At 45.9% G+C, this 19,614-nt stretch overlaps 2 protein-coding genes across 14 annotated transcripts in view; one reads left to right on the top strand and one right to left on the bottom strand.

Annotated features, from left to right (window-relative positions):
- Window positions 1-11,872, bottom strand: part of FAM219A (family with sequence similarity 219 member A) — a 63,167-nt gene extending 51,295 nt beyond the window's left edge. For 4 of the 8 annotated variants that reach the window (XM_032299912.1, XM_032299916.1, XM_032299913.1 and 1 more), the window contains exon 1: window positions 11,470-11,872. In XM_032299912.1, the coding sequence (XP_032155803.1) occupies window positions 11,470-11,529 (60 nt within the window). In that variant the 5' untranslated portion in view covers window positions 11,530-11,872. The remainder of the gene's footprint in view (window positions 1-11,469) is intronic. The other 4 variants (XM_032299914.1, XM_032299918.1, XM_032299919.1 and 1 more) reach the window with 1 other exon arrangement.
- Window positions 11,873-11,982: 110 nt separating this feature from the next.
- The window catches only part of DNAI1 (dynein axonemal intermediate chain 1), a 60,780-nt gene continuing 53,148 nt past the window's right edge, over window positions 11,983-19,614 (top strand). For 3 of the 6 annotated variants that reach the window (XM_032299906.1, XM_032299904.1, XM_032299900.1), the window contains exon 1: window positions 11,987-12,304. In XM_032299906.1, coding sequence (XP_032155797.1) covers window positions 12,257-12,304 — 48 coding nt within the window. In that variant the 5' untranslated portion in view covers window positions 11,987-12,256. Of the gene's footprint in view, window positions 12,305-17,686; window positions 18,268-19,614 lie in introns of those variants that run through there. The other 3 variants (XM_032299905.1, XM_032299902.1, XM_032299903.1) reach the window with 3 other exon arrangements.

Genomic DNA, 19,614 nt, shown 5'->3' with positions numbered 1-19,614 from the left:
CAATGAAGTCTATCCTCCTTTTCTTTCCTAATCCCAGTCCTTTAGGTATTTGAAAGCCTTAAAATGCTTCTCTGAGACCACTTATTCACAGGCCAAACAGCCCAGTTCTTCCAACTATTCTCACATGACATAGTTTTGACTCCTTTCATTATCCTAGTCACCCAATCTCTTGAATGATGATATCAGTATAGAATGCAGGACTTCAAATGCTGCTGACCAGTACAGAATAAGGCAGAGTGGAATGATTACCTCCTAGGAATTGAATTCCATGCTTCTATTAATGTAGCCCAACAGCACGCTAGCTTTGTTATATAGTGGACTTGTATTAAGCTTTCTGTCCACTCAAGGACTAGCTCTCTTTAAAGGTCCCACCTTCACCAATCACACAGCCTCCCTAGATTCCTACTGAAATTCTGTCTTGCTGAATTTAGCCAGCTACCTTTCTAAGAGTCACATTACATATGTGTGGTATAGTTTCTAATAAATGTGGAACCATCATCTCACTATCTTCAGTGGACTTTTACCCGTATTGGCAGTAAACTTAGCTCAAGATGTGAGTCCAGGTTCTTGCCTTGATTTTACACTGCTAAGGCATAGGGCTACTCTGTTTCAGATATGTCCTGAGTTCAATATAACAATAGGTATGGCTATTAAATATGATCATGGAAGCTCAACTGACAATAATAGAAGTACAATATCAATATTATAGGTAGTGGCAGTCCCACAACAATCTGTGCTGTGCAGATCACATGGAGAGCTCTGTGTTCAGTTTCAAGGGTGAGAAACATAAAAGTAGCCACTAAACCAGCTAGGATGACTGCGGATTTGGAAGCCAGTGTCCTGGGAAATGGTAAAAGGAAAAAACAGGCCTGTTTAGCCTGGGTAAACAAAAGAGTGCTAAGGCTGTATAACCTATAATAGGGCCTTTCCTCACTAGTAACTTCTGGCTTATGGCTCTCTTCTTGTAACCTATTCCTTCTTGCTCCTTTGGTCAAGGGCTTATAATTTCATATTAAGTGTGGTCAACCACTCATATGAAATTCATGAGATCTTTTCCTGAATCTGCTTCTTTCCCTCTCTTATCTGCTCAGCAGAGTCAAGGTTACTCCCTCTCACCTGGCCTATTTATTTCAAAAGGATTTAAACTTTATATTAATTCAGTATTTCAGAAACCAGTGCTGAAAACAAAGTACAAAAAAGTTTCTTCATTCTTCTTTTTTTTTTTTTTTTTTTTTTTAACAGGGTCTTGCTTTGTTGCCCAGTCTAGAGTGTAATGGTGCAATCATAGCTCATTGCAGCCTTGAACTCTTGGGCTCAAGCCATCCTCCCACCTCAGCCTCCCCAATGGCTAGAACTACAGGCATGCATCACCATGCCTGGCTATTTTTAAATTTTTTGTAGCGATGGGTCTCACTATGTTGCTTAGGCTGGTCTTGAATTCATTGCCTTAAGCAATCCTCCCACCTTCACCTCTCTAAGCACTGGGATTACAGGCATTAGCCACTGCACTTGGCCCTTTATTCATTTCTTAAGGAGCCATATCTTAAGACTTCAGCCCCTCAGTGAAACAGATTGCTTGGCTGGCTAATATCCCAAGAATTCCCCTTTCCTGTGTTCTTTACCCATGATAACTATGATGATTCAGGGCTGCTAGGATGGCAAGTAGAATACTAGAACTGCTGTTCCGCCTTCTTAAGACCACAGCAGACATGGAAAATCAACCAAACCATGTCACTCTTTCATATGGAACCAGGACTCTGCCTTAGAATCCATCTAAGCACAATGCTCCAGGCAGTAACTACTGATCAAGTGGCATTGGTATAAAGGGTAATGCCTGTTTATCGTCCATGCTTTATATAGCTTGTGGAGTAGGAGGGGGTAAAATAATTATGCAGGAATGTCTCTTGAGTGGTGTGAACAGTGGAAACATTTATTGATACTGCAGAGTAAGTATTGAAACATCCCCTAATCTGGGAATCTACTTTTCATCTTAAATCTCAATTGAGACAGGATTCTTCCTGATAAAAGATTTGCATTATCTTTATCTTCTCCACTGCTTGGCAGAACATAAAAGCACAAAGCACAGCCCAAGATAAAAATAAGAAATAGAACTAAGCCACAGTGGGAGCTAAGCTGTGAGGACACAAAGGCATAAGAATGATATAATGGACTTTGGGGACTCATGGGGGAAGGATGGGAGGCGGGTGAGGGATAAAAGACTACACATTGGATACATTGTACATTGCTTGGGTGACAGGTGCACCAAAATCCCAGAAATTACCACCAAAGAAATTATCTACGTAACAAAAAACCACCTGTTCCCCAAAAACTATTGAAAGAAAAAAAGAACTCAGCCATGGGATAGCCACACCAGGTTTAAAAGTAAAGTACTCACCTGTAATCCCAGCACTTTGGGAGGCGGAGGCAGGCAGATCACAAGGTTAAGAGATTGAGACCATCCTGGCCAACATGGTAAAATCCCATCTCTACTAAAACTACAAAAAAATTGGCCGGGTGTGGTGGTGCATGCCTGTAGTCCCAGCTACTCAGTAGGCTGAGGAGAATTGCTTGAAACCAGAAAACGGAAGTTGCAGTGAGCCAGATCCCACCATTGTATCCCAGCCTGGTGACAGAGCTAGACTCCGTCTCAAAAAAAAGTTAGGTACTTGCTGGGCACAGTGGCTCACACCTGTAATTCCAGCACTTTGGGAGGATGTGACAGGGGGATCTCTTGAGCCCAGGAATTTGAGACCAGCCTGGCTAACATGGCGAAACCCCATCTCTACCAAAAAATATAAAAATTAGCTGGAGCACACCTGTAGTCTCAGCTATTTGGGAGGCTGAGGTGAGAGGATCACTGAGCTTGGGGAGGTCAAGGCTGCAGGAGACAGAGTGAGACTGTGTCTCAAAACAAAAAAAAAGTAAAGTACTAAATGGCTAAAATACACAATACGTAAATTATATCTCAATAAAGCTGTCCAAAAAAATAAGCATCAAACTAGCATTTGGTAGAGGGACATAAGGGAAATAAAACTCCCTTAGAAATATTATGAGAAGAAAAGGCACTTGGTATTTGCCTCTGCACCCTAACCAAAGTTCACCAAGAGCTTCCTACTGATAGCAGCAAGTTCAGACCCTGAAAAATCAGCAACTTCCCATTAGACACGAGTATAGGGCAAAATGGTGTGGGTTATAAAAGACGTTTGAAAGATCTAGGAAGACTATAAATCTAGACTGGGTCACCACAGATACTAATTTTTAAGCTAACGCTTTCCAAAGAGTATTTTTCTTTTCTTTTTTTAAATATAAAAATTTAAGTCTTAATCCTGCTCCTTCTGTATCCAAAGAGTATTTTTCATGAAACACATTGGTTCTATAAGATGTTAACAGATGTAACCTGAAAAAAGGTTCTATGGTTAGATAAGCTTGGGAAACATTGAGTTAAAGTCGAAAAGGTTCCTTTACTGCAGGACATCTCAGAGCCTTTAAAATGTCAGTGGGCATTGTGATGGGATGGAGCGTAGAGTCTTTCCCAAAGAAATTTTTTATGGAGAATTTTTCCCCCATGAAGCGCCCCAAAGGATCAATATTCCTAATACTATAGGAAATGCTGGTCTAAACCATGGGTGGCCAAGGGCTTCACCAATTCCTTCATAAGGATAAAATGGGAAATTAATATGGAAACTAGGCTGGGTGCAGTGACTTACACCTGTAATCTCAGCACTTTGGAAGACCAAAGTGAATAGATCACCTGAGCTAAGGAGTGTGAGACCAGTCTGGGCAACATGGCAAAACCTGTCTCTACAAAAAATTAGCTGGGCATGGTGGCACATGCATGTAGTCCCAGTTACTCAGGAGACTAAGGTGGGAGGATCACCTGAGCCTGGGAGGCAGAGGTTGCAGTGAGCCAAGATTAAGCTACTGTACTCAAGGCTGGGTGACAGAGACCCTGTCTCAAAAAAAAAAAAAAAAAAAGAGGGGGGTACTATAATTGTTGTAGTGGAGCAAGCATAGAAAGTCAACACCAAGACAAAACTATGCCAAATTGCAGGGTCTTTATTGCTGGTGGCCACGGAGGACTCGCGTCTTTCCAACCAGTGGCCCAGAAAAGAGGGTGTCAAGACCTTTTATACCCATAAAACCACATCGGGGGTGAGGGTGAGGGGCGGGGGGGGGGATGAGGGGCTTCCGACATTCTGAGGGCTAGGGGATTCTATAAATCACCTCCTGAGCGGAGATGAGGGTGAGGGGCTCCGGACATTCTGAGGGCTAGGGGACTTTTGACATTCCAATTGTTACTTAAGTGGTTCACAAAAGTCAAGATTAGTTTACACATTGTCTGGGTAGGGTGGAAATTACAGACCTTAATTACTTATTACAAGGCACAGGGGCCAAGATAGTATGGGTTTGGACTGCTTGCTTGTCACATTAGGGGTTACATAGAGCAGTTTCAACAGAAAGCTGAGGTATGGTTGAGGCATGCAGTTTTATGGGACTTTTACCATGTCACATAATGTATAGCTTGTACATAATTATGTTTAAGTTAACTACACAGAGAAATATATATGGTTCTCATTCCACAGTTTGCATGCAGTTGATTCAATAAATCTTAAAATGTTCCTTCAGGTATTGTTCTTGATAGATAGATGGGGTGTACTCTGCTTATAACAGCCAAAAATCTGGTGGCCAAATCAGCAAAAGCAGGCAAGGAGCCACAATCACTGAGCTTGTTTCTGCCTGGGTGTGGCCTCTTGTCATATGTTTAGACTTAGGACTTGAACAGTCATTCAGTAAACACCATTCATAACTGTATATCCCCTCTTACTTTCACGCACACTCACATCCCTCACCACCATCACAGAAACTTAAAATTGACCTTCGATAACCACAACCATCTGATCCTCAATTTGCTATCTCTGAATAACAATGATAACAAATACAAGTACAGATTTGCTTGAACTCCCTCCTAGGAATGTAAAGCCTCGGAGGAAACTCCTGTGAGCCTGTGTCCACCCTCTCTCCCAGGGCAGACCCTATAGACCTCTTTCCTAGACGACTTCCCTACTCCACAGTCCCTCGCTGCAGCCAGAAGTTCATTTGGCTGTCCCATAGTGAGGCCTGTGGGTCATGTGCCAATTTCTGAACTCCAGAGCAGAGCCAAATTCAGAGCTTTTCCCCTCCTTCCTTCCTTTCTCCCGCCCAGAAAGCCAGATTCCCACCAGAGCCTCCTTAAGAAACAATGACTTGGGACCCTGCTGAGCCACACCTCTAGGTTCCTTCAACTAGCACCTCTGGTTATCTGCTTTAGCCCAATTCTCTCGCCTTTCCACACGCTCTGGAGCTCTCTGAATCAGTTCTCCCAGGTCTGTAGGAAGGAACAAAGTAGCTAAGCCCAAGAAGTTAAATTTCCCATGTTCCCTTTCCAGACACAAGGCTCCACCTAACCTTTTTAAGGAGGGGAGAGGGTCCCTGAGACTATTCAGGTTTGAGTGAAGAAGACTGTTTTCCATTTCTGCTCACTCTGGGCTATAGGCAGTCAAGGGCAGCAGGCAGATGGGGCTTGGAATGACTCAGCCTGAACCCCAGCTACCACAGAAGCACCTGCCTGCAGAGGCCACATTTGGGACCTCTGAGAAGCCAAGTAACTCCTGAGTGATCTCACCCCAGAAGTCAGCTCCTTTGGCACACCTTGCCTGGAAGAGGCAGCTTGGGCTCTGCTTCTACCCAACTGCAGCTTGGGCTGGTCTCCGAAAAGGAAAGTACGTGTCCTTTTCCATTTTGACTCTTGCAGGTGATGTAGTAATACAAATATCCATTCCAGAAGGAATCAGTGAAAGAGCCCAGCTCAATCAGTCAGAACAAAAAAAAAAGAAAAAAAACCCTCATAGATTTTACTAGAATGATGTTTGTAAAAGGCAAGGCCAGACACTGCAACATAAAGCACTCAGACAACAAAGGATTTTATTTTTTCTTCATCCAAGTGCTACTGGAAAGAAAATAACAACAAAACCCACTATGGCTCCTTGTTGCCACCACCAATTCTCTTGCACTCATCGAAGCAGATTGTAGGGGAGAAGTATTCACTGGCAGGTGAGTGTATTTCTTAGCAGCCCTTTCGAGGTGGAGTGGGGGACCAGTGCCAGTCTGACCTTTGATTTTCTAGGACTTCTAGGTTCCTCATAACCCAAAGAATGTGGCTTCAGCAGTAGAGCAAAGGAAAACAGCAGCCTTCTCTGATATAAGAAGTCTCTTGAGGCCGGGCGCGGTGGCTCATGCCTGTAATCACAGCACTTTGGGAGGCCGAGGTGGGTGGATCACGAGGTCAAGAGATCAAGACCATCCTGGTCAAAATGGTGAAACCCCGTCTCTACTGAAAATACAAAACATTAGCTGGGCATGGTGGCGCGTGCCTGTAATCCCAGCTACTCAGGAGGCTGAGGCAGGAGAATTGCCTGAACCCAGGAGGCGGAGGTTGTGGTGAGCAGAGATCGCGCCATTGCACTCCAGCCTGGGTAACAAGAGCGAAACTCCGACTCAAAAAAAAAAAAAAAAAAAAAGAAGAAGTCTCTTGAGACCAAAAGGTAATGGGCTCCTGAGTTTCCTGAGGTGGTGATGATCTCTTCCTCCATCCAGGTGTCCATGACACAAACCTGAGAGTCATCCTTAACTCTCTACCTCTCCACTCCACCTCCCAACAGATGGCATATCCTACCTATTCCACTGTATTAGTATCTGTGTATCTGTCCCATTGTGTTTCTCTGCTTCTGCAGGCCTTCATCATCTCCTAGCAACCTCCGATCTCATCTTCTCCAATTTCTCATCCACCACTGGAGTAATAACCTAAACTCAAGTTTGATCATGTTATTCCCTTAATTCATTCCAAATGCACTCTTTTGTTTCTTCTTCTATACCCTTTCTTGGCTTAGCCTCATTTTGTCAGTCTGCCAAGCTTCTAGTACTCTTCCTAGGGTCAGTCCAGCAATGTCTCCTATCTGAGGCCTTCCCTGACCACTTGATGAGAGCCCTTCCTGCTTTCTTTTGGTGCTCCTTGGTTTGGTTCTTCTCTTGCAGTACTCAATATTCTGTAGTGCCTCAATCTGAGCTCTAGACTGTGCATCTCCCTGGAGCAAAATTCTGTTATTGGGCCCATAACAACATCTAGCAGAGACTATGTTCTTACTTGTTGTATGTTTGATGAGGAGATGAGTAGTAAGAAGCTTCAGGCTTGAACAAACCTGATCCTTAGTTGTAATATAGGACAGGAAAGAAGGGTGCCTCTCCCCAGGAGCCTGAGAAATACTGCTGGGTCATAAGCCACATGGACCCACTAGGAGAATCCACCCTTAAGTTGAAAAGTCATCTGACTACAGGAGGCAACTTAAGGTGTCCAGAACATAGAATTTTCCACAGTGGCTACTTACTATCTTTATAATGTTCTCTCTGCCACTTTCAGGAGCCTCTATGGCCGACCCATTGTCCCATCCCAACCATCCCCATCCAGCCCTGAGTGTCAGGAAGCAGTAGGAGTCTGAAACTCCTTCCCAAGCTCATGTAGTCAAGAGGTTAGAACCTCAGCATTCCTCACCCTCTCCCAAAGGAGGCTGTCACTCTTTCTCATGACACTCCATTGATCTCTACTCTTTTTGACATACATCTAAAAACCTTCCTGTAGCCATCTGAGCCCATCCTTCTCTTGGCCACCCACGGGAAAGATCTTACTGTCTCTGTATCCTTAAAGTACTTGATCTGAGTAGATGCTCGTGAACTACACAAATGAATTAACAGATAACCTAGTTTCAGTGAGGCTAGAGTAACATGTCTTTCAACTGTTCAGAGACCCTGTCTGGTGCCATTTCCCATTCTTTAAGTCTCTTTGGTCCCTCAGAACACAGGAGGCAGGGTATTGTCTGACACAATTAAGTGCTTAAAAGCTCCATTTGTTCTTCTTACAACAAATCTCGTCCTCTCCAATTGCAGCTGAAGAGAAGACATAGACTGTGTGGCTGCACCAACAAGCTGAGCAGACAGACAATAGGTCCAGAGACCTATCCCTGTTGCTCATACAAACAATATACCAAACTCAACCCAACTGATCAACAGAGAGCCTTGGGCTGCTAGGAGCTTCTCTAGATCAGTGACGTGTATGGCTCAAACACCGAGCTGACACACAAACTGTGCCTATCCCTCACAGTTTCTTTGGGAGAATCTATGCTCAGGAACACTCAGGATTGTCTAAGAGATAGATATAGAAGGAATGGAGTCCAATGGGTAGGTCTCTAAGAGGAGCTCTCACTCCTTTCACAAGGAGACAGGAAGAGACCCTGGGGACTTCTCAGGGATAGATTCAGGCCTGGTTCAGCTGCTGAGTTGCAGCAAGGCCAATTAAATAATTGGTGTGATGGGGAAAGGAGGGAAGCCACTCCTTTCAGGCAAACTCCCACTAGAGACAAGAGGCTCCATGCAGCTGTGACAACAGCAGCAGCAATAACAGGGCAGGGATCTCCTCCTCTTCCTCCCACTAGCTGAGATCTAATGCTTAAATTAGCACCTTGGAAACACCGAGATCTGCTAGCTGCCTTCTCTACCAGCTCTGCCACTCCTCCAGGACTTCTTTTCAAGCTTGAGTTTCTCTTTTAAGTAAATAATTTAAAAAATAAAGATGTGCTTCCCCTACAGTTTATCTTTTCAAGTAGGGAATGGCCTCTGGATTCTTCCCATCACTATGGGCTGGGGAGAGTTATTTGATGATGGCACCCATGTGACAAGCCTCTATCCGTACAGCTTGGTCCAGAAAGGGGCAATGATGCTGACACCAGCATTGCCTGGCTCCCTTGGGGCTTAAGGAGGCAGCCCCTACTCTGCCTTCAGGGGGGATCACACTAAGAAAGTAAGCAAAAGAAACAAACTTTGATAAACTGTGGGCTCAAGGGCAGGGCCACATCTGTGTCTGTGTTGCTAACTCTATCCCTAATATCTAGTTTAATATTTGGGACAGAGCAGATACTCAATAATTATTTGATAAATCTATTGCTGAATCAATAATGTCAGGTCTCTGTGATAGTCTTTAGAAGGGGTTAGGAAGCAGGGCAATGTCTATGACCCTCAAGTGAGGGATGATTATATTGCTATTTCCATAAGGCTCTCACTCAACCTTAATAAAGTATACTCAGGCTGGGTGTGGTGACTCACCCCTGTAATACCAGCATTTTGGGAGGCTGAGGTCAGCGGACCACTTGCGGTCAGGCATTCAAGACTAGCCTGGCCAACATAGTGAAACCCCATCTCTAATAAAAATACAAAAATTAGCCATGCATGGTGGCAGGTGCCTGTAATCCCAGCTACTTGGGAGGCTGAGGTAGGAGAATCGCTTGAATCTGGGAGGTGGAGGTTGCAGTGAGCCAACATTGTGCCACTGTCTGGCCTGGGTGACAGAGAGAGACCCTCATTTCAAAAAAAAAAAGTAGTATCCTGCAGACAAGGGTCACTTTAGCACTTAAAAGGATCTGAAGGCAGTCAGAGCTTTTCTAAGTGCCTCCTTGCCATACATACTTCAACTCCAGGGCCACACAGACTGGAAGCAGCTCAAGAGTCCTCTACTCAGCCAAACCACTATTCAGAATTTTAGGCAGTAACAGAAGCACCAAGGACAACTCAGAGAGCCTGGTGGCTCTATTTCTTCTCCCCTTTCCTTGAACAGCTATTTCCTCCCTTCTTGGGAACCCCAGATGGGAAATAAGAACCAACTCATTGCTTCCTTCTCCTGATACACTTGAACCACCTCTTCCTTCATCCACCCTTTCTTTTGATTCTTGATTAGATGCTTAGAACTGGAAGGGCAATCTAGTATGACAAGCCAAGTTACCTAGAAAGAGAACTCAGAAAGGAAAATTCTCTTCGGCCAGCCCAAAGTCATTCTTTAAGTTCAGGGGATGGACTTCTCTCCAGGAATTTCTGGCTCCCAAATAATCCAGTGATGGCATTAGGCTAGGAAAAAGTCCTGCAACTCCTCTCTCCAGTTTAATATTGTATGCTTCTGTAAAACTTCTTTGTTTTGGCTTTTAGAACTGTATAAGCAGTCACGAAAGGGGGAAAAAACCATTTGTCTCCTGCTAAGTGGCCACTAATGATTCTCTCTACCATCCTCCAAAAGGTGTGACATAGAGGTGGTGATGGGTCCCTGCCAAGGCCCATCTTGGCTGCCATAATGGGTAGGTTACTCGACCAGGAAGCTACAAAGCACATCTGTCAGCCAGCGGGTTGTAGGCCCAACGGTAGACCTGTTTCTGGCAACTCTCCCTAACACAGAAGCAGAAGACTTAGGGAGCCTAGAGCTTTAGAACTTGGCGAGCTCAGCTCTGCTCCAGCCAGCACAACTCAGAGAAATAGGTCACCCACACTTTTGGGTTCCTACCCCACCTTGCCTCCTTCCAATTCCATCTCAGGCTCCAAGGGGATAAAGCAAACACAGCCTAGACATTCCCTCTCTACCCTACTCACTATACGGGCTGACTAGGCCTCCACGTCTCCCACCCGGTTGCCAGGCAGACAAGAGAGGTCAGGTAGCCCCCAGGAAACCAGCAAGCATGGTCTCCCTTAGGCCTAGCCTCCGTGCACCCGAGTTGCCCTCCCCCTTCCATTCCCTCCGCGCCGGCAGCGATGACATCATTCCTCCCTGACTCCGGGACCGCGGACAGGCGGCAGGATCCGCGCCCAACAAGGACTTCAGGCACGTAGGCCTAAGATAATGGGGGCTCTTCCCAACCAGTGGGCACAGACAGCTCCAGCGCGGCCCCACTTCCTCTCCCGTTGGTTCCCGAGCTCTCACATCTGCACCCCGATTCCCCATCTCGTCGCGCGTACTCTCCTTCCCCGTTTAGATGCCCCCAGCCTGGACTGCCTGAGCTCCCCAACGGAGAAGAACGGAATTCCCAGGTTCTGCACCAACCACCTTCCCCCACTGATCCCTCACCCCGGCCCAGGATTCTTATCCATATAACCAGCGGACAGGCGGGCAGGCCCCTCCTCTTCTAAAAGCTGATTCCCAATCTCTCAGCCTGACGGCTCCCCCGCCCTCAGCATCACAGGCCTGTAGAACTAAACGCCTCCCCACCGCCCATCCCAGCCCCCTGGGCCTGCCGCCGGCGGTGGCCCACAACAGCTCCCTCGCCAGCCCCCGCTATGGGCCTCCACCAGCAGTGTGCACCATTGTGCCCCCTCCGTTCCATCCGACGGTGCTCTGCCTCCACCGACAGTGCCCTCCGCCCTTACAAGTCCTTTTGCTCTCACCCAGCATATTCTCCCACGGTTTTCTCGTCCTGCAAGTTCCCCTCCCCCGGTAATACATTTTCAGGGACCTCTTTGCCCCAACCGAAGGCACCCCTAAGCACAATCCCCGCGGCCTGATTCCCTCCCTCCCCCTCAAGCGACGCCCCCTCCCGGCCCTGGCCTGCCCGCCGCCCGCCCCCTCACCAGCGGCTGCATCTCCGAGTGCGCGGTGGGCACCTGGAACCGGTCGATCTCCTCCATCATGGTGCCGGCGGGGCGAGCAGACCAGGGGCCGGGCGCGGCCGGGGACGCCGACGGGACCGCGCGGGGCGGCGGCCCCAGGAGCCCGGCGGGTGGTGCAGACTAGGCCGCCCTGGACCAGTCGGGAGGGCAGGGGCCGGGCGGATGCAGGGGTGGGCGGGGGCGAGAGGTTCGCAGGCTGGCCGAGGCCGGCGTGACTCCGTAGGCTTGCCTAGCACTACCGCAGCTGTGGCCGGGCCGAGCCTCAGGTCTTGCCTCGCCTCCTACTCCGCCGCCGCCTCCTGTCAGCAGCTCAGCCACTGCGGTGACTCGGCAACTCCACTTCCGGGTCCGGGACACCGCCCGGATCTTGCATTATTCATAAGGAGGCGGTGTCTGGGGACTCCACCCCGCCCACATGCGGGAGTTCCGAAGGCGCGCGATTCCTGAGGGGCGGGGCTTAATGCAGAGTGGCTCGCCGCGCGCCCAACCCCGCCTCCTCTCTGGGCCGGCTGGGGTCGTCAGAGGCGCCTGCGCCTTGGCTGCCGGATGGTTGCTGGGTAACCGCGTCAGGGAGTCGCATTCTATCCTGCAAGGGCGAGGAGACCCGCAACGACTGCTGTCCTAAAGAACCCTTGCGACTGGTTGTTGAAGTGGAAGAGAGTCCAGATTTCTTGTGTGTGGTCAAGGAGACGGACAAACTTTTTGTCTTCAGGCGAGGGAGCGTTTTGTAGGCTCTCCAGGGATTGAGATGTTTCCCGCTTCTACTAAGACTCCCCATAAACAGCCTCGTAAGCAGGTAACGCAGCACACTTTGCCTCCCCTGATGACCTCTGACCTTCGCCGTTGCTAGTGACCACTAATCATACCTCTCCTACTGATCCTTGATCTTTTGTCTGTTGACCCCTTGCCTTCTAACCCCCCCCCCCCCGTGACCTCTGGCATGTGCTCCCACTGACCTCTGACTCTGTCCTGCTCTTTCCTACTAATCCTGGTCTTCTCTCTCATACTGTGTAACTGTATAAGTAGTCACAAAACCCACCGTTTCTTAACTCTCTCCTACTTTTCTTTTCTTAACCATTCCCATCCCTTCACTCCACTTTACCCCATGGGCTCATTCTGACCAGCCTATCCGCCTTAACTCCCCCATCCCCATTACCACGAGTTCCTTCCTCCTTGTCCTCACCTTCTTGTCCCAAAGGAATTTTTTTCTTTTCTTTTCTTTTTTTTTAAGACAGAGTCTTGCCTTGTAGCCCAGGCTGGAGTGCAGTGGCGCCATCTCAGCTCCCTGTAACCTCTGCCTCCCAGGTTCAAGCGATTCTCCCACTTCAGCCTCCCAAGTAGCTGGGACCACAGGCATAGGGCACCACGCCCAGCTAAATTTTGTATTTTTGGTAAAGACAGGATTTCCCCATATTGCCCAGGCCCATCTCGAACTCCTGAACTCAAGTGATCCTCCTCCCTTGACCTCCCAAAGTGCTGGGATAACAGGCATGATCCACTGTGCCCAGCCTCAAAGGCATTCTTTATCCAACCCTTTACTGAGTGCCTAGCTCTAGGCTAGGTGGGAACACAGGCCTTGCCGTTTGGGAGCCCACAGAGGGTGTGCAAGAGAACTAAACAGGACACAGGACAGGTTATATGCAGGAGTCTGACTTTGTTTTCTGTGCTGAGAGAGTTAGGAGAGAGAGGACAGGCAAAAAGGAAGAGGAGAGAGGCCCTTTCTCATCACTGTCCCCACCCCCACACTGCACAACCCAAAACTCACCCCCAACTATTTCTAGAGCCTCATAAGTCTCTCTTCCCTGAGATCCCCTGGTCCACTCCTGTGATTCATTCAGCTATGTGAACATTATGCTCTGATTACCACCTGGACAGATGTCATCCCTTCTCACAGGAAACCCGAGTCATACCCCCCTTAACCCACTGAGCACAGAGTTCTGCCTTCTTCCTTAGCATCACCACGGAAGGCAAGCTAGTCCCAGTTTCCCAAAGAGCCTTCTGTGGTAAAGCCACTCAGTCCTTCAGGAACAACTTTTTCCAAACCCTTTATGAATTACCACTCGGCTAATGTACAGTTTCTAGCTCTGGAAAGCAAGACTTCTATTTATTTATTTCAGATTTACCTCATTCAAGCCTAGGAATATTGAGGTGTAGAGAGTCAATCTCTGGCCACACTACTTATGACTTTGCATATTTTGGTCTAGCCTCCATATTAGCCTTTGCTCCTCTGCTTCTTTCACCTGGTCTTCTGTAGCAGATGGACCTGACTTTCTTAGGTCTCTGCAGCCTTGGGGAAGCTGCTATTCCTGTATGACCATGCCCTAATTTTATGTTGGATTGGGCTTTACGTTGAAGTGTATGTACTGTATTTGAGCCTCCTGACCCTATATTTACAGGCAGTTTACTTTTATTTATTTATTTTTTTGTGTTTTTTATTTTTGAGTTGGAGTTTCGCTCTTGTCATCCAGGCTGGAGTGCAATGGTGCGATCTCAGCTCACTGCAACCTCTACCTCCCGGATTCAAGTGATTCTCCTGCCCCAGCCTTCTAAGTAGCTAGGATTACAGGCATGTACCACCATGCCTGGCTAATTTTTGTGTTTTTAGTAGAGATGGAGTTTCACCATATTGGTCAGACTGGTCTTGAACTCCTGACCTCAGGTGGTCGAACCCCACTAGGCCTCCCAAAGTGCTGGAATTACAGGCATGAGCCACTGCGCCCCAGCAGTTTGCTTTTAATATAAACAGTATTGAGGTCTTGTTTATATATAATAGAATGTACCATTTTAGTTGTACGTGTTGACAAGTTTTAACAAATTTACACAGGTGTGAACCACCACCACACTCAAGATATAGGATACTTTATCCCAAGAAGTTTCCTGTGCCTCATCCCACCTCCTATTCCCCACCCCTGGCCTGCCTAGGTAACCACAGATCTGCTTTCTGTCATTGCAGATTTGATTTGTCTTTTCTAGCAACTTGCAGTGTGAAGAAGCTTGGGATGGGTTTCTCTAGCCTGTTAGGGAGGCATTAGAGACTAGTTACATTGACAGCACAGAGAGGTAAGAGTAGACATAAAGCCAGAAAAACCTGGATCAACTGGCACTGCCCCCTGGAGAGAAGTGTTGTTTTACTTCAGAGTAAATATTGGTATGTGGGGTGTGAGGAAAGGTTGGGTTTTGCTAGGTTGTATTCACCCATTTTCTTGCCTCAGTGAAGACCAATTTGAATCAGTGCTAATCAGGTGTGGGATGTCCTAGAGATGTTTGAGAAATTGTCCCTGTCTTCTGGGAATCAGTTCGGTGGGGGAGACAGAACACAGGCATACAAAGATAAGGGAGGATGAGATACTTGGGGATGAAGGGGAGAGAGGCCTGCAGGTTAGAGCAGCAGAAAGGCTTTAGGGAGGAGGTAGGTAGGACTGGGATGCCATGGGTGAGGGAAGATCAGGATTGGGTTTGTTAGAGGATGGGGCGAGATTAAATTCCATTTGTTCATGTCACTCCACTAATCACGCCTTTTAGCAGTTCCCTGTTACTCTCAGGGTAAAGTCCCAAAAGTCCAGTTTGCTTGGTATGGCCTTTGCCACCCTGCATGGTCTTGCCTTTTCTACCCATCCTACTTCAAACCTCACCGTTTCTTTGTGAAAATTCCACAATCCCAGCAAACTGAACTGCCCTCATTTCCTGGAAAGTGATATTCACACTCTTTTTCTCCTCTAAGCTTTTGAAATCTTTTCCGTCTGCTAGTACCTGCTCTACCCCACTCTGCCCCAAATCTTTCCTTCATATCCTATTCATACTTCAGGTCTAAGCTTGGCCTTCATATTCTTTTACAAATGATTAAGTCCTCTTTCTGGAGGCGAGGTAGGGTGCTATCCCCACTAGACTATAAACTCTGTTATGGTAAGGATCATGTCTGTCTTGTTCATTGTTGATTCCCCTCTACCTAGCACCATACCTGGACTATATTAAATTCAGAGAAAATGAGTTCAATATGAATTCTGAATATCCCAAGTTGCTCTTTGGAAATTTTTATCTGAATGTGTTAGAAGGATAGGAAGGGGTGAACCTGGGATGGGGAGACTAGTGGAGGTTTATAACAAGGAGATGTAACTGTGTAAGCATGTTTTTCCAGGTGCATGATTGTATCTGCAGTAGGGCTATGAATGATTCAAATTTGAACCACACGTATCCTTGCCTTAAGAGCTGGGTATTGGAGACTAAGAGATAAAAAATATTGATGTGTAAATATTCATGCAGTAATTATTTATCATACCCACTCTGTGTTAGGTACTGTTCTGGGTATTGGTGATATACCAAGAAACAAAACAAACAAAAATCCCTGCTCTCATGGAGCTTATTTTTTAGTTGGAGGTAAAGGATCAATAAATAAATATGTAAAATATATGGTATATCAGATGGTGATAGATGCCAAGAATAAAACTAAATAGAAGAAGTAGACTAAGAAGTTCAGGGAATCAGAAGATTATCATTTAAATAGGATGGTCAGGGAAAGTGTCACAGAGGTGACATATGAGCAAAGACCTGAAGGAAATGAAAGAGTTAACTATGCAATATCTGGGGGTGGAGGGTGGGGTGAAGGGGCGGGGATGGGGAAAACATTCCAGACAGATGGCATAGCAAGTATAAAGTCCCTGAGATGGGCGCCTGCTACACATGTTCTGGGTCAGCAAGGAAAGGAGTAGGAAAAGTGGCAGGAGATAAGGTCAGAGAGGTACATTCCGTTACCCCATAGAGATAATCAAATAACCCATGGCATATTAAATTGGTCATTATGGAGCTTCATGAATCATAATTTGTAATTAAAATGCATGAATGTCAGGCACCATAAACCATGACCAGCTCAAAACATCACTGGTAATGCCCAAATAGCAAAACGTCCTTCCTGAAAATTGTGAGAATGCCAACTGGCTGCATGTATACATGTGCAGGAGGAGCTTTGCAGCATTGCCAAACATTGCCTGGCAGCCAGACTTCTTAGTAGAAAACCGAATTAGAGTTTTCTGTGAACTCCAGTTAAAAGCTAATTTTAGTTTATGACTAACAAATTTTAGTACCCCTTTATAACTCAGTTGGTTACCATAAAAAAAAAAAAATCAAAGTCTGGAATTTTACATCATTTTCCTGTAAAAGCCAAATAAACTACTTCTATTTTGGATCATTTTGTGGTCTCTCAAGAGACTCCTATTGTGTCATACTTTTAGAAATATTGATCTAGATTAGGAGTGACTAGGGTAGGAGTGAGTGGGCAGGGTTGGGTATAAGTCCAAGAGTCTTGTATGATTCAGAGATTTTGAGCCTGGTGATGGGGCCTGGTATCCATAGATGTAAAGACAGGATGATGTGTTTCTGTATGTCCAAAGTAAGATGGCTTCATTCCTGTGACCTCAGTGTCATTCTTATACATATATTCCTCAAGCCCTAGATATGATCTTTTACCCCCTTACCTATTAAATATCTCTCAAATTAAACTACTTTTTTTCATATACACTGCCACCTCCCTAGCCCAGCCTACAATCATCTCACCAAGAGTGCTGTAAAAGCCTTGTAACTAGTCTTCCCCACATTCACTCAGTCCCTTTTCAATCCATTCTCTACACTGCATCAAAAGTGATCTTTTTTCTTTTCAAACTGTCAATCTGGTTATGTCATCCCCCACTTAGAACACTTAGTGACTTCCCATTGCTTTTAGGATAGGGACCAGATTTTTATATAATCCCTCCAAAGACCTGAATGGGCCTGAGGCCTACCTGGGTCTCTATACCTTAATTTGTACCACCACTCTTCTCCCATTATTGCTGTACCTTAGTTCTATGTGCTGCCTCCCTCTTTCTGGAATGTTCTTCACACCCTTCCTCACACACATGTACCTACTCTTTTTTTTTTTTTTTTTTTTTGGAGACAGAGTCTCACTGTGTCACCAGGCACCAGGCTGGAGTGCAGTGGCGCGATCTCAGCTCACTGCAACCTCTGCCTCCCGGGTTCAAGCAATTCTCCTGCCTCAGCCTCTTGAGTAGCTGGGACTAGAGGTGCGCGCCACCACACCCAGCTAATGTTTTGTATTTTTTAGTAGAGACGGGGTTTTATCATGTTGGCCTGGATGGTCTCAATCTCTTGACCTCGTGAGCTGCCTGCCTCGGCTTCTCAAAGTGCTGGGATTACAGGCGTGAGCCACCATGCCCGGCTACACATGTACCTTCTCTTAAGATTTCAGCCCCCAAATCAATCCCCACAACCTGCCCTGTTACGGAAGATAGGGTAAGTGTCCTCTGTTATATAGTCTCATTTCTCTGTGTTCCTTTCTTCCATAGCATGCATCACAGTTTGTAATTATTCACTTAATTTGTGTAATTATTTGATTATTATATGTCTCTCCCATTAGACTGTGAGCTCCTTGAGAGCAGGGCCTGTGGACGTTTTGGCTTATATCTGTATTCTCAGCTCCTAAAACAGTGGCCATGATGTCAGAAGCTCTTGATGAATGTTGAATGAGTGATCAACTCTGGTTGGGGAAGTAGCACAGGGGTCTATGGAAGCATGTAGTAGGGGATTTTCATTCTGATTCTGGGGGAATTAGGGAAGACTTCTGCAGGGGACCACCAGTATTTAAGGTCTGGATAGAGGAAGAAGAGTCCAAAATGGAGAAAAAGAAGGAGTAATCAGAGAAGTAAGAAGACAACAAGGAAAAATAATATCCCAGAAGCCAAAGGAAGAATGTGTTTCTAGTGAAACTGTATGGTAAGCCAAGTTGCATGTTGCTAAGGTGTCAATGAAGAGAAGCACTAAGATATATCCGTTAGATTTAATAACTTAGAAGTTATTGAGGACCTTGGAAAGGACAATTTCAGAGGGAAAAGCTAAACTAAATTGAGCTCAGAAGGCAGTAAGGACTATGTAGGCAAAGATGAAAGACTTGAATATATTAAATGCTGAAGGGAAGGATCCTGAATGGAGAGAGAAGTTGAAGATAAAGGAGAAAGGTTAAATAATGACCGGAGCTAAGTCTCTGAGAAGATGATGCTGTGGACAGGAGGAAGCACACTTTGTAACAGGAGAGGAGAAAGGATGGATGCAGTTGATGATCATTTTGAGGTTTAGCAGCAGGAAGCTGAGAGAGTTTTTTCTTCTTTTCCCCTAGTAGTGTTATGGAATTCCTTCTGGAAGTGATAACTAGAAAACAAATTTTGCCAATGGCAGTTCCATTTTGTTATGATTATAGTCATGCTATTTTCAGAGTTATGGTCTGAGGTTTGTCATGCACAATTATCAGATTATAAAACAGCTGTGAGCATTTGAGGCCAGAACTTGTTTTCCTCCCCTGTGTACTAGGGGGCCTAGCACATTGTTAGTACTTGGTACATGCCAGGTACTAAATAATAATGGCAGAGGGCTCTTGTGTTCATTGCTGGGCTTTGCAGCCTGCAAGTTAATGCTAAAGAGTAATGTTGACTCTCTGGCTCCAGCTGTGAGCAAGCCACATGAAATTGTTTTCTGCCAGTTAGGAATTTGTATGAAGTGTTCAATCTTTGCAGTCACTGAGCACTGACAGAGTTGTATGCAAGAAGCAAACAAAGGACACAGCTGTTGTAACTTTAGCTTCACTGGTTTGAGTCTCATAACACTTTGCCCTACTCACTGAGTCACTAGATTCTGGTTTGCCTGGTGAATTTATGTCCTCCATTTATCTCACCTCCTAGATTGAGAACCCTGGGTGTGAGAACCAACTCAATCTTGGTTCTTCTTTAGCTGTCATCCGAGGACTTGACACATAGTAGATGTTTAATAAATGCTGGATGAATAAATAATGACTGAATGAATTAGCTGATGAGTGAATAAATGAGTGATGGAAGGTATGTACTGCGATACTCTGAACACTAACTTTTCTTTCTTAGCCTGCAGAAGAAGCAATTCATGTCTCCTTCATCCTAGTCAAAACAGCCTAATCCTATTAATTATGTATGACTGTACCCCTAATATTAAGCTTATTTTTCTATGTTTATTCTTATATCACATCCATTTGCTCATTTACTTATTGTGTCAATGTGTCAGGTATTGAGACTCAAGTCTTGTTTGGGAACAAATTGG

The sequence above is a fragment of the Sapajus apella genome, unplaced genomic scaffold (assembly GCF_009761245.1).
Source record: "Sapajus apella isolate SASKATOON/1434 unplaced genomic scaffold, GSC_monkey_1.0 scaffold42, whole genome shotgun sequence".
NCBI classification, from domain to species: Eukaryota; Metazoa; Chordata; class Mammalia; order Primates; family Cebidae; genus Sapajus; species Sapajus apella.
This window is presented reverse-complemented; position numbering and strand designations above follow the sequence as displayed.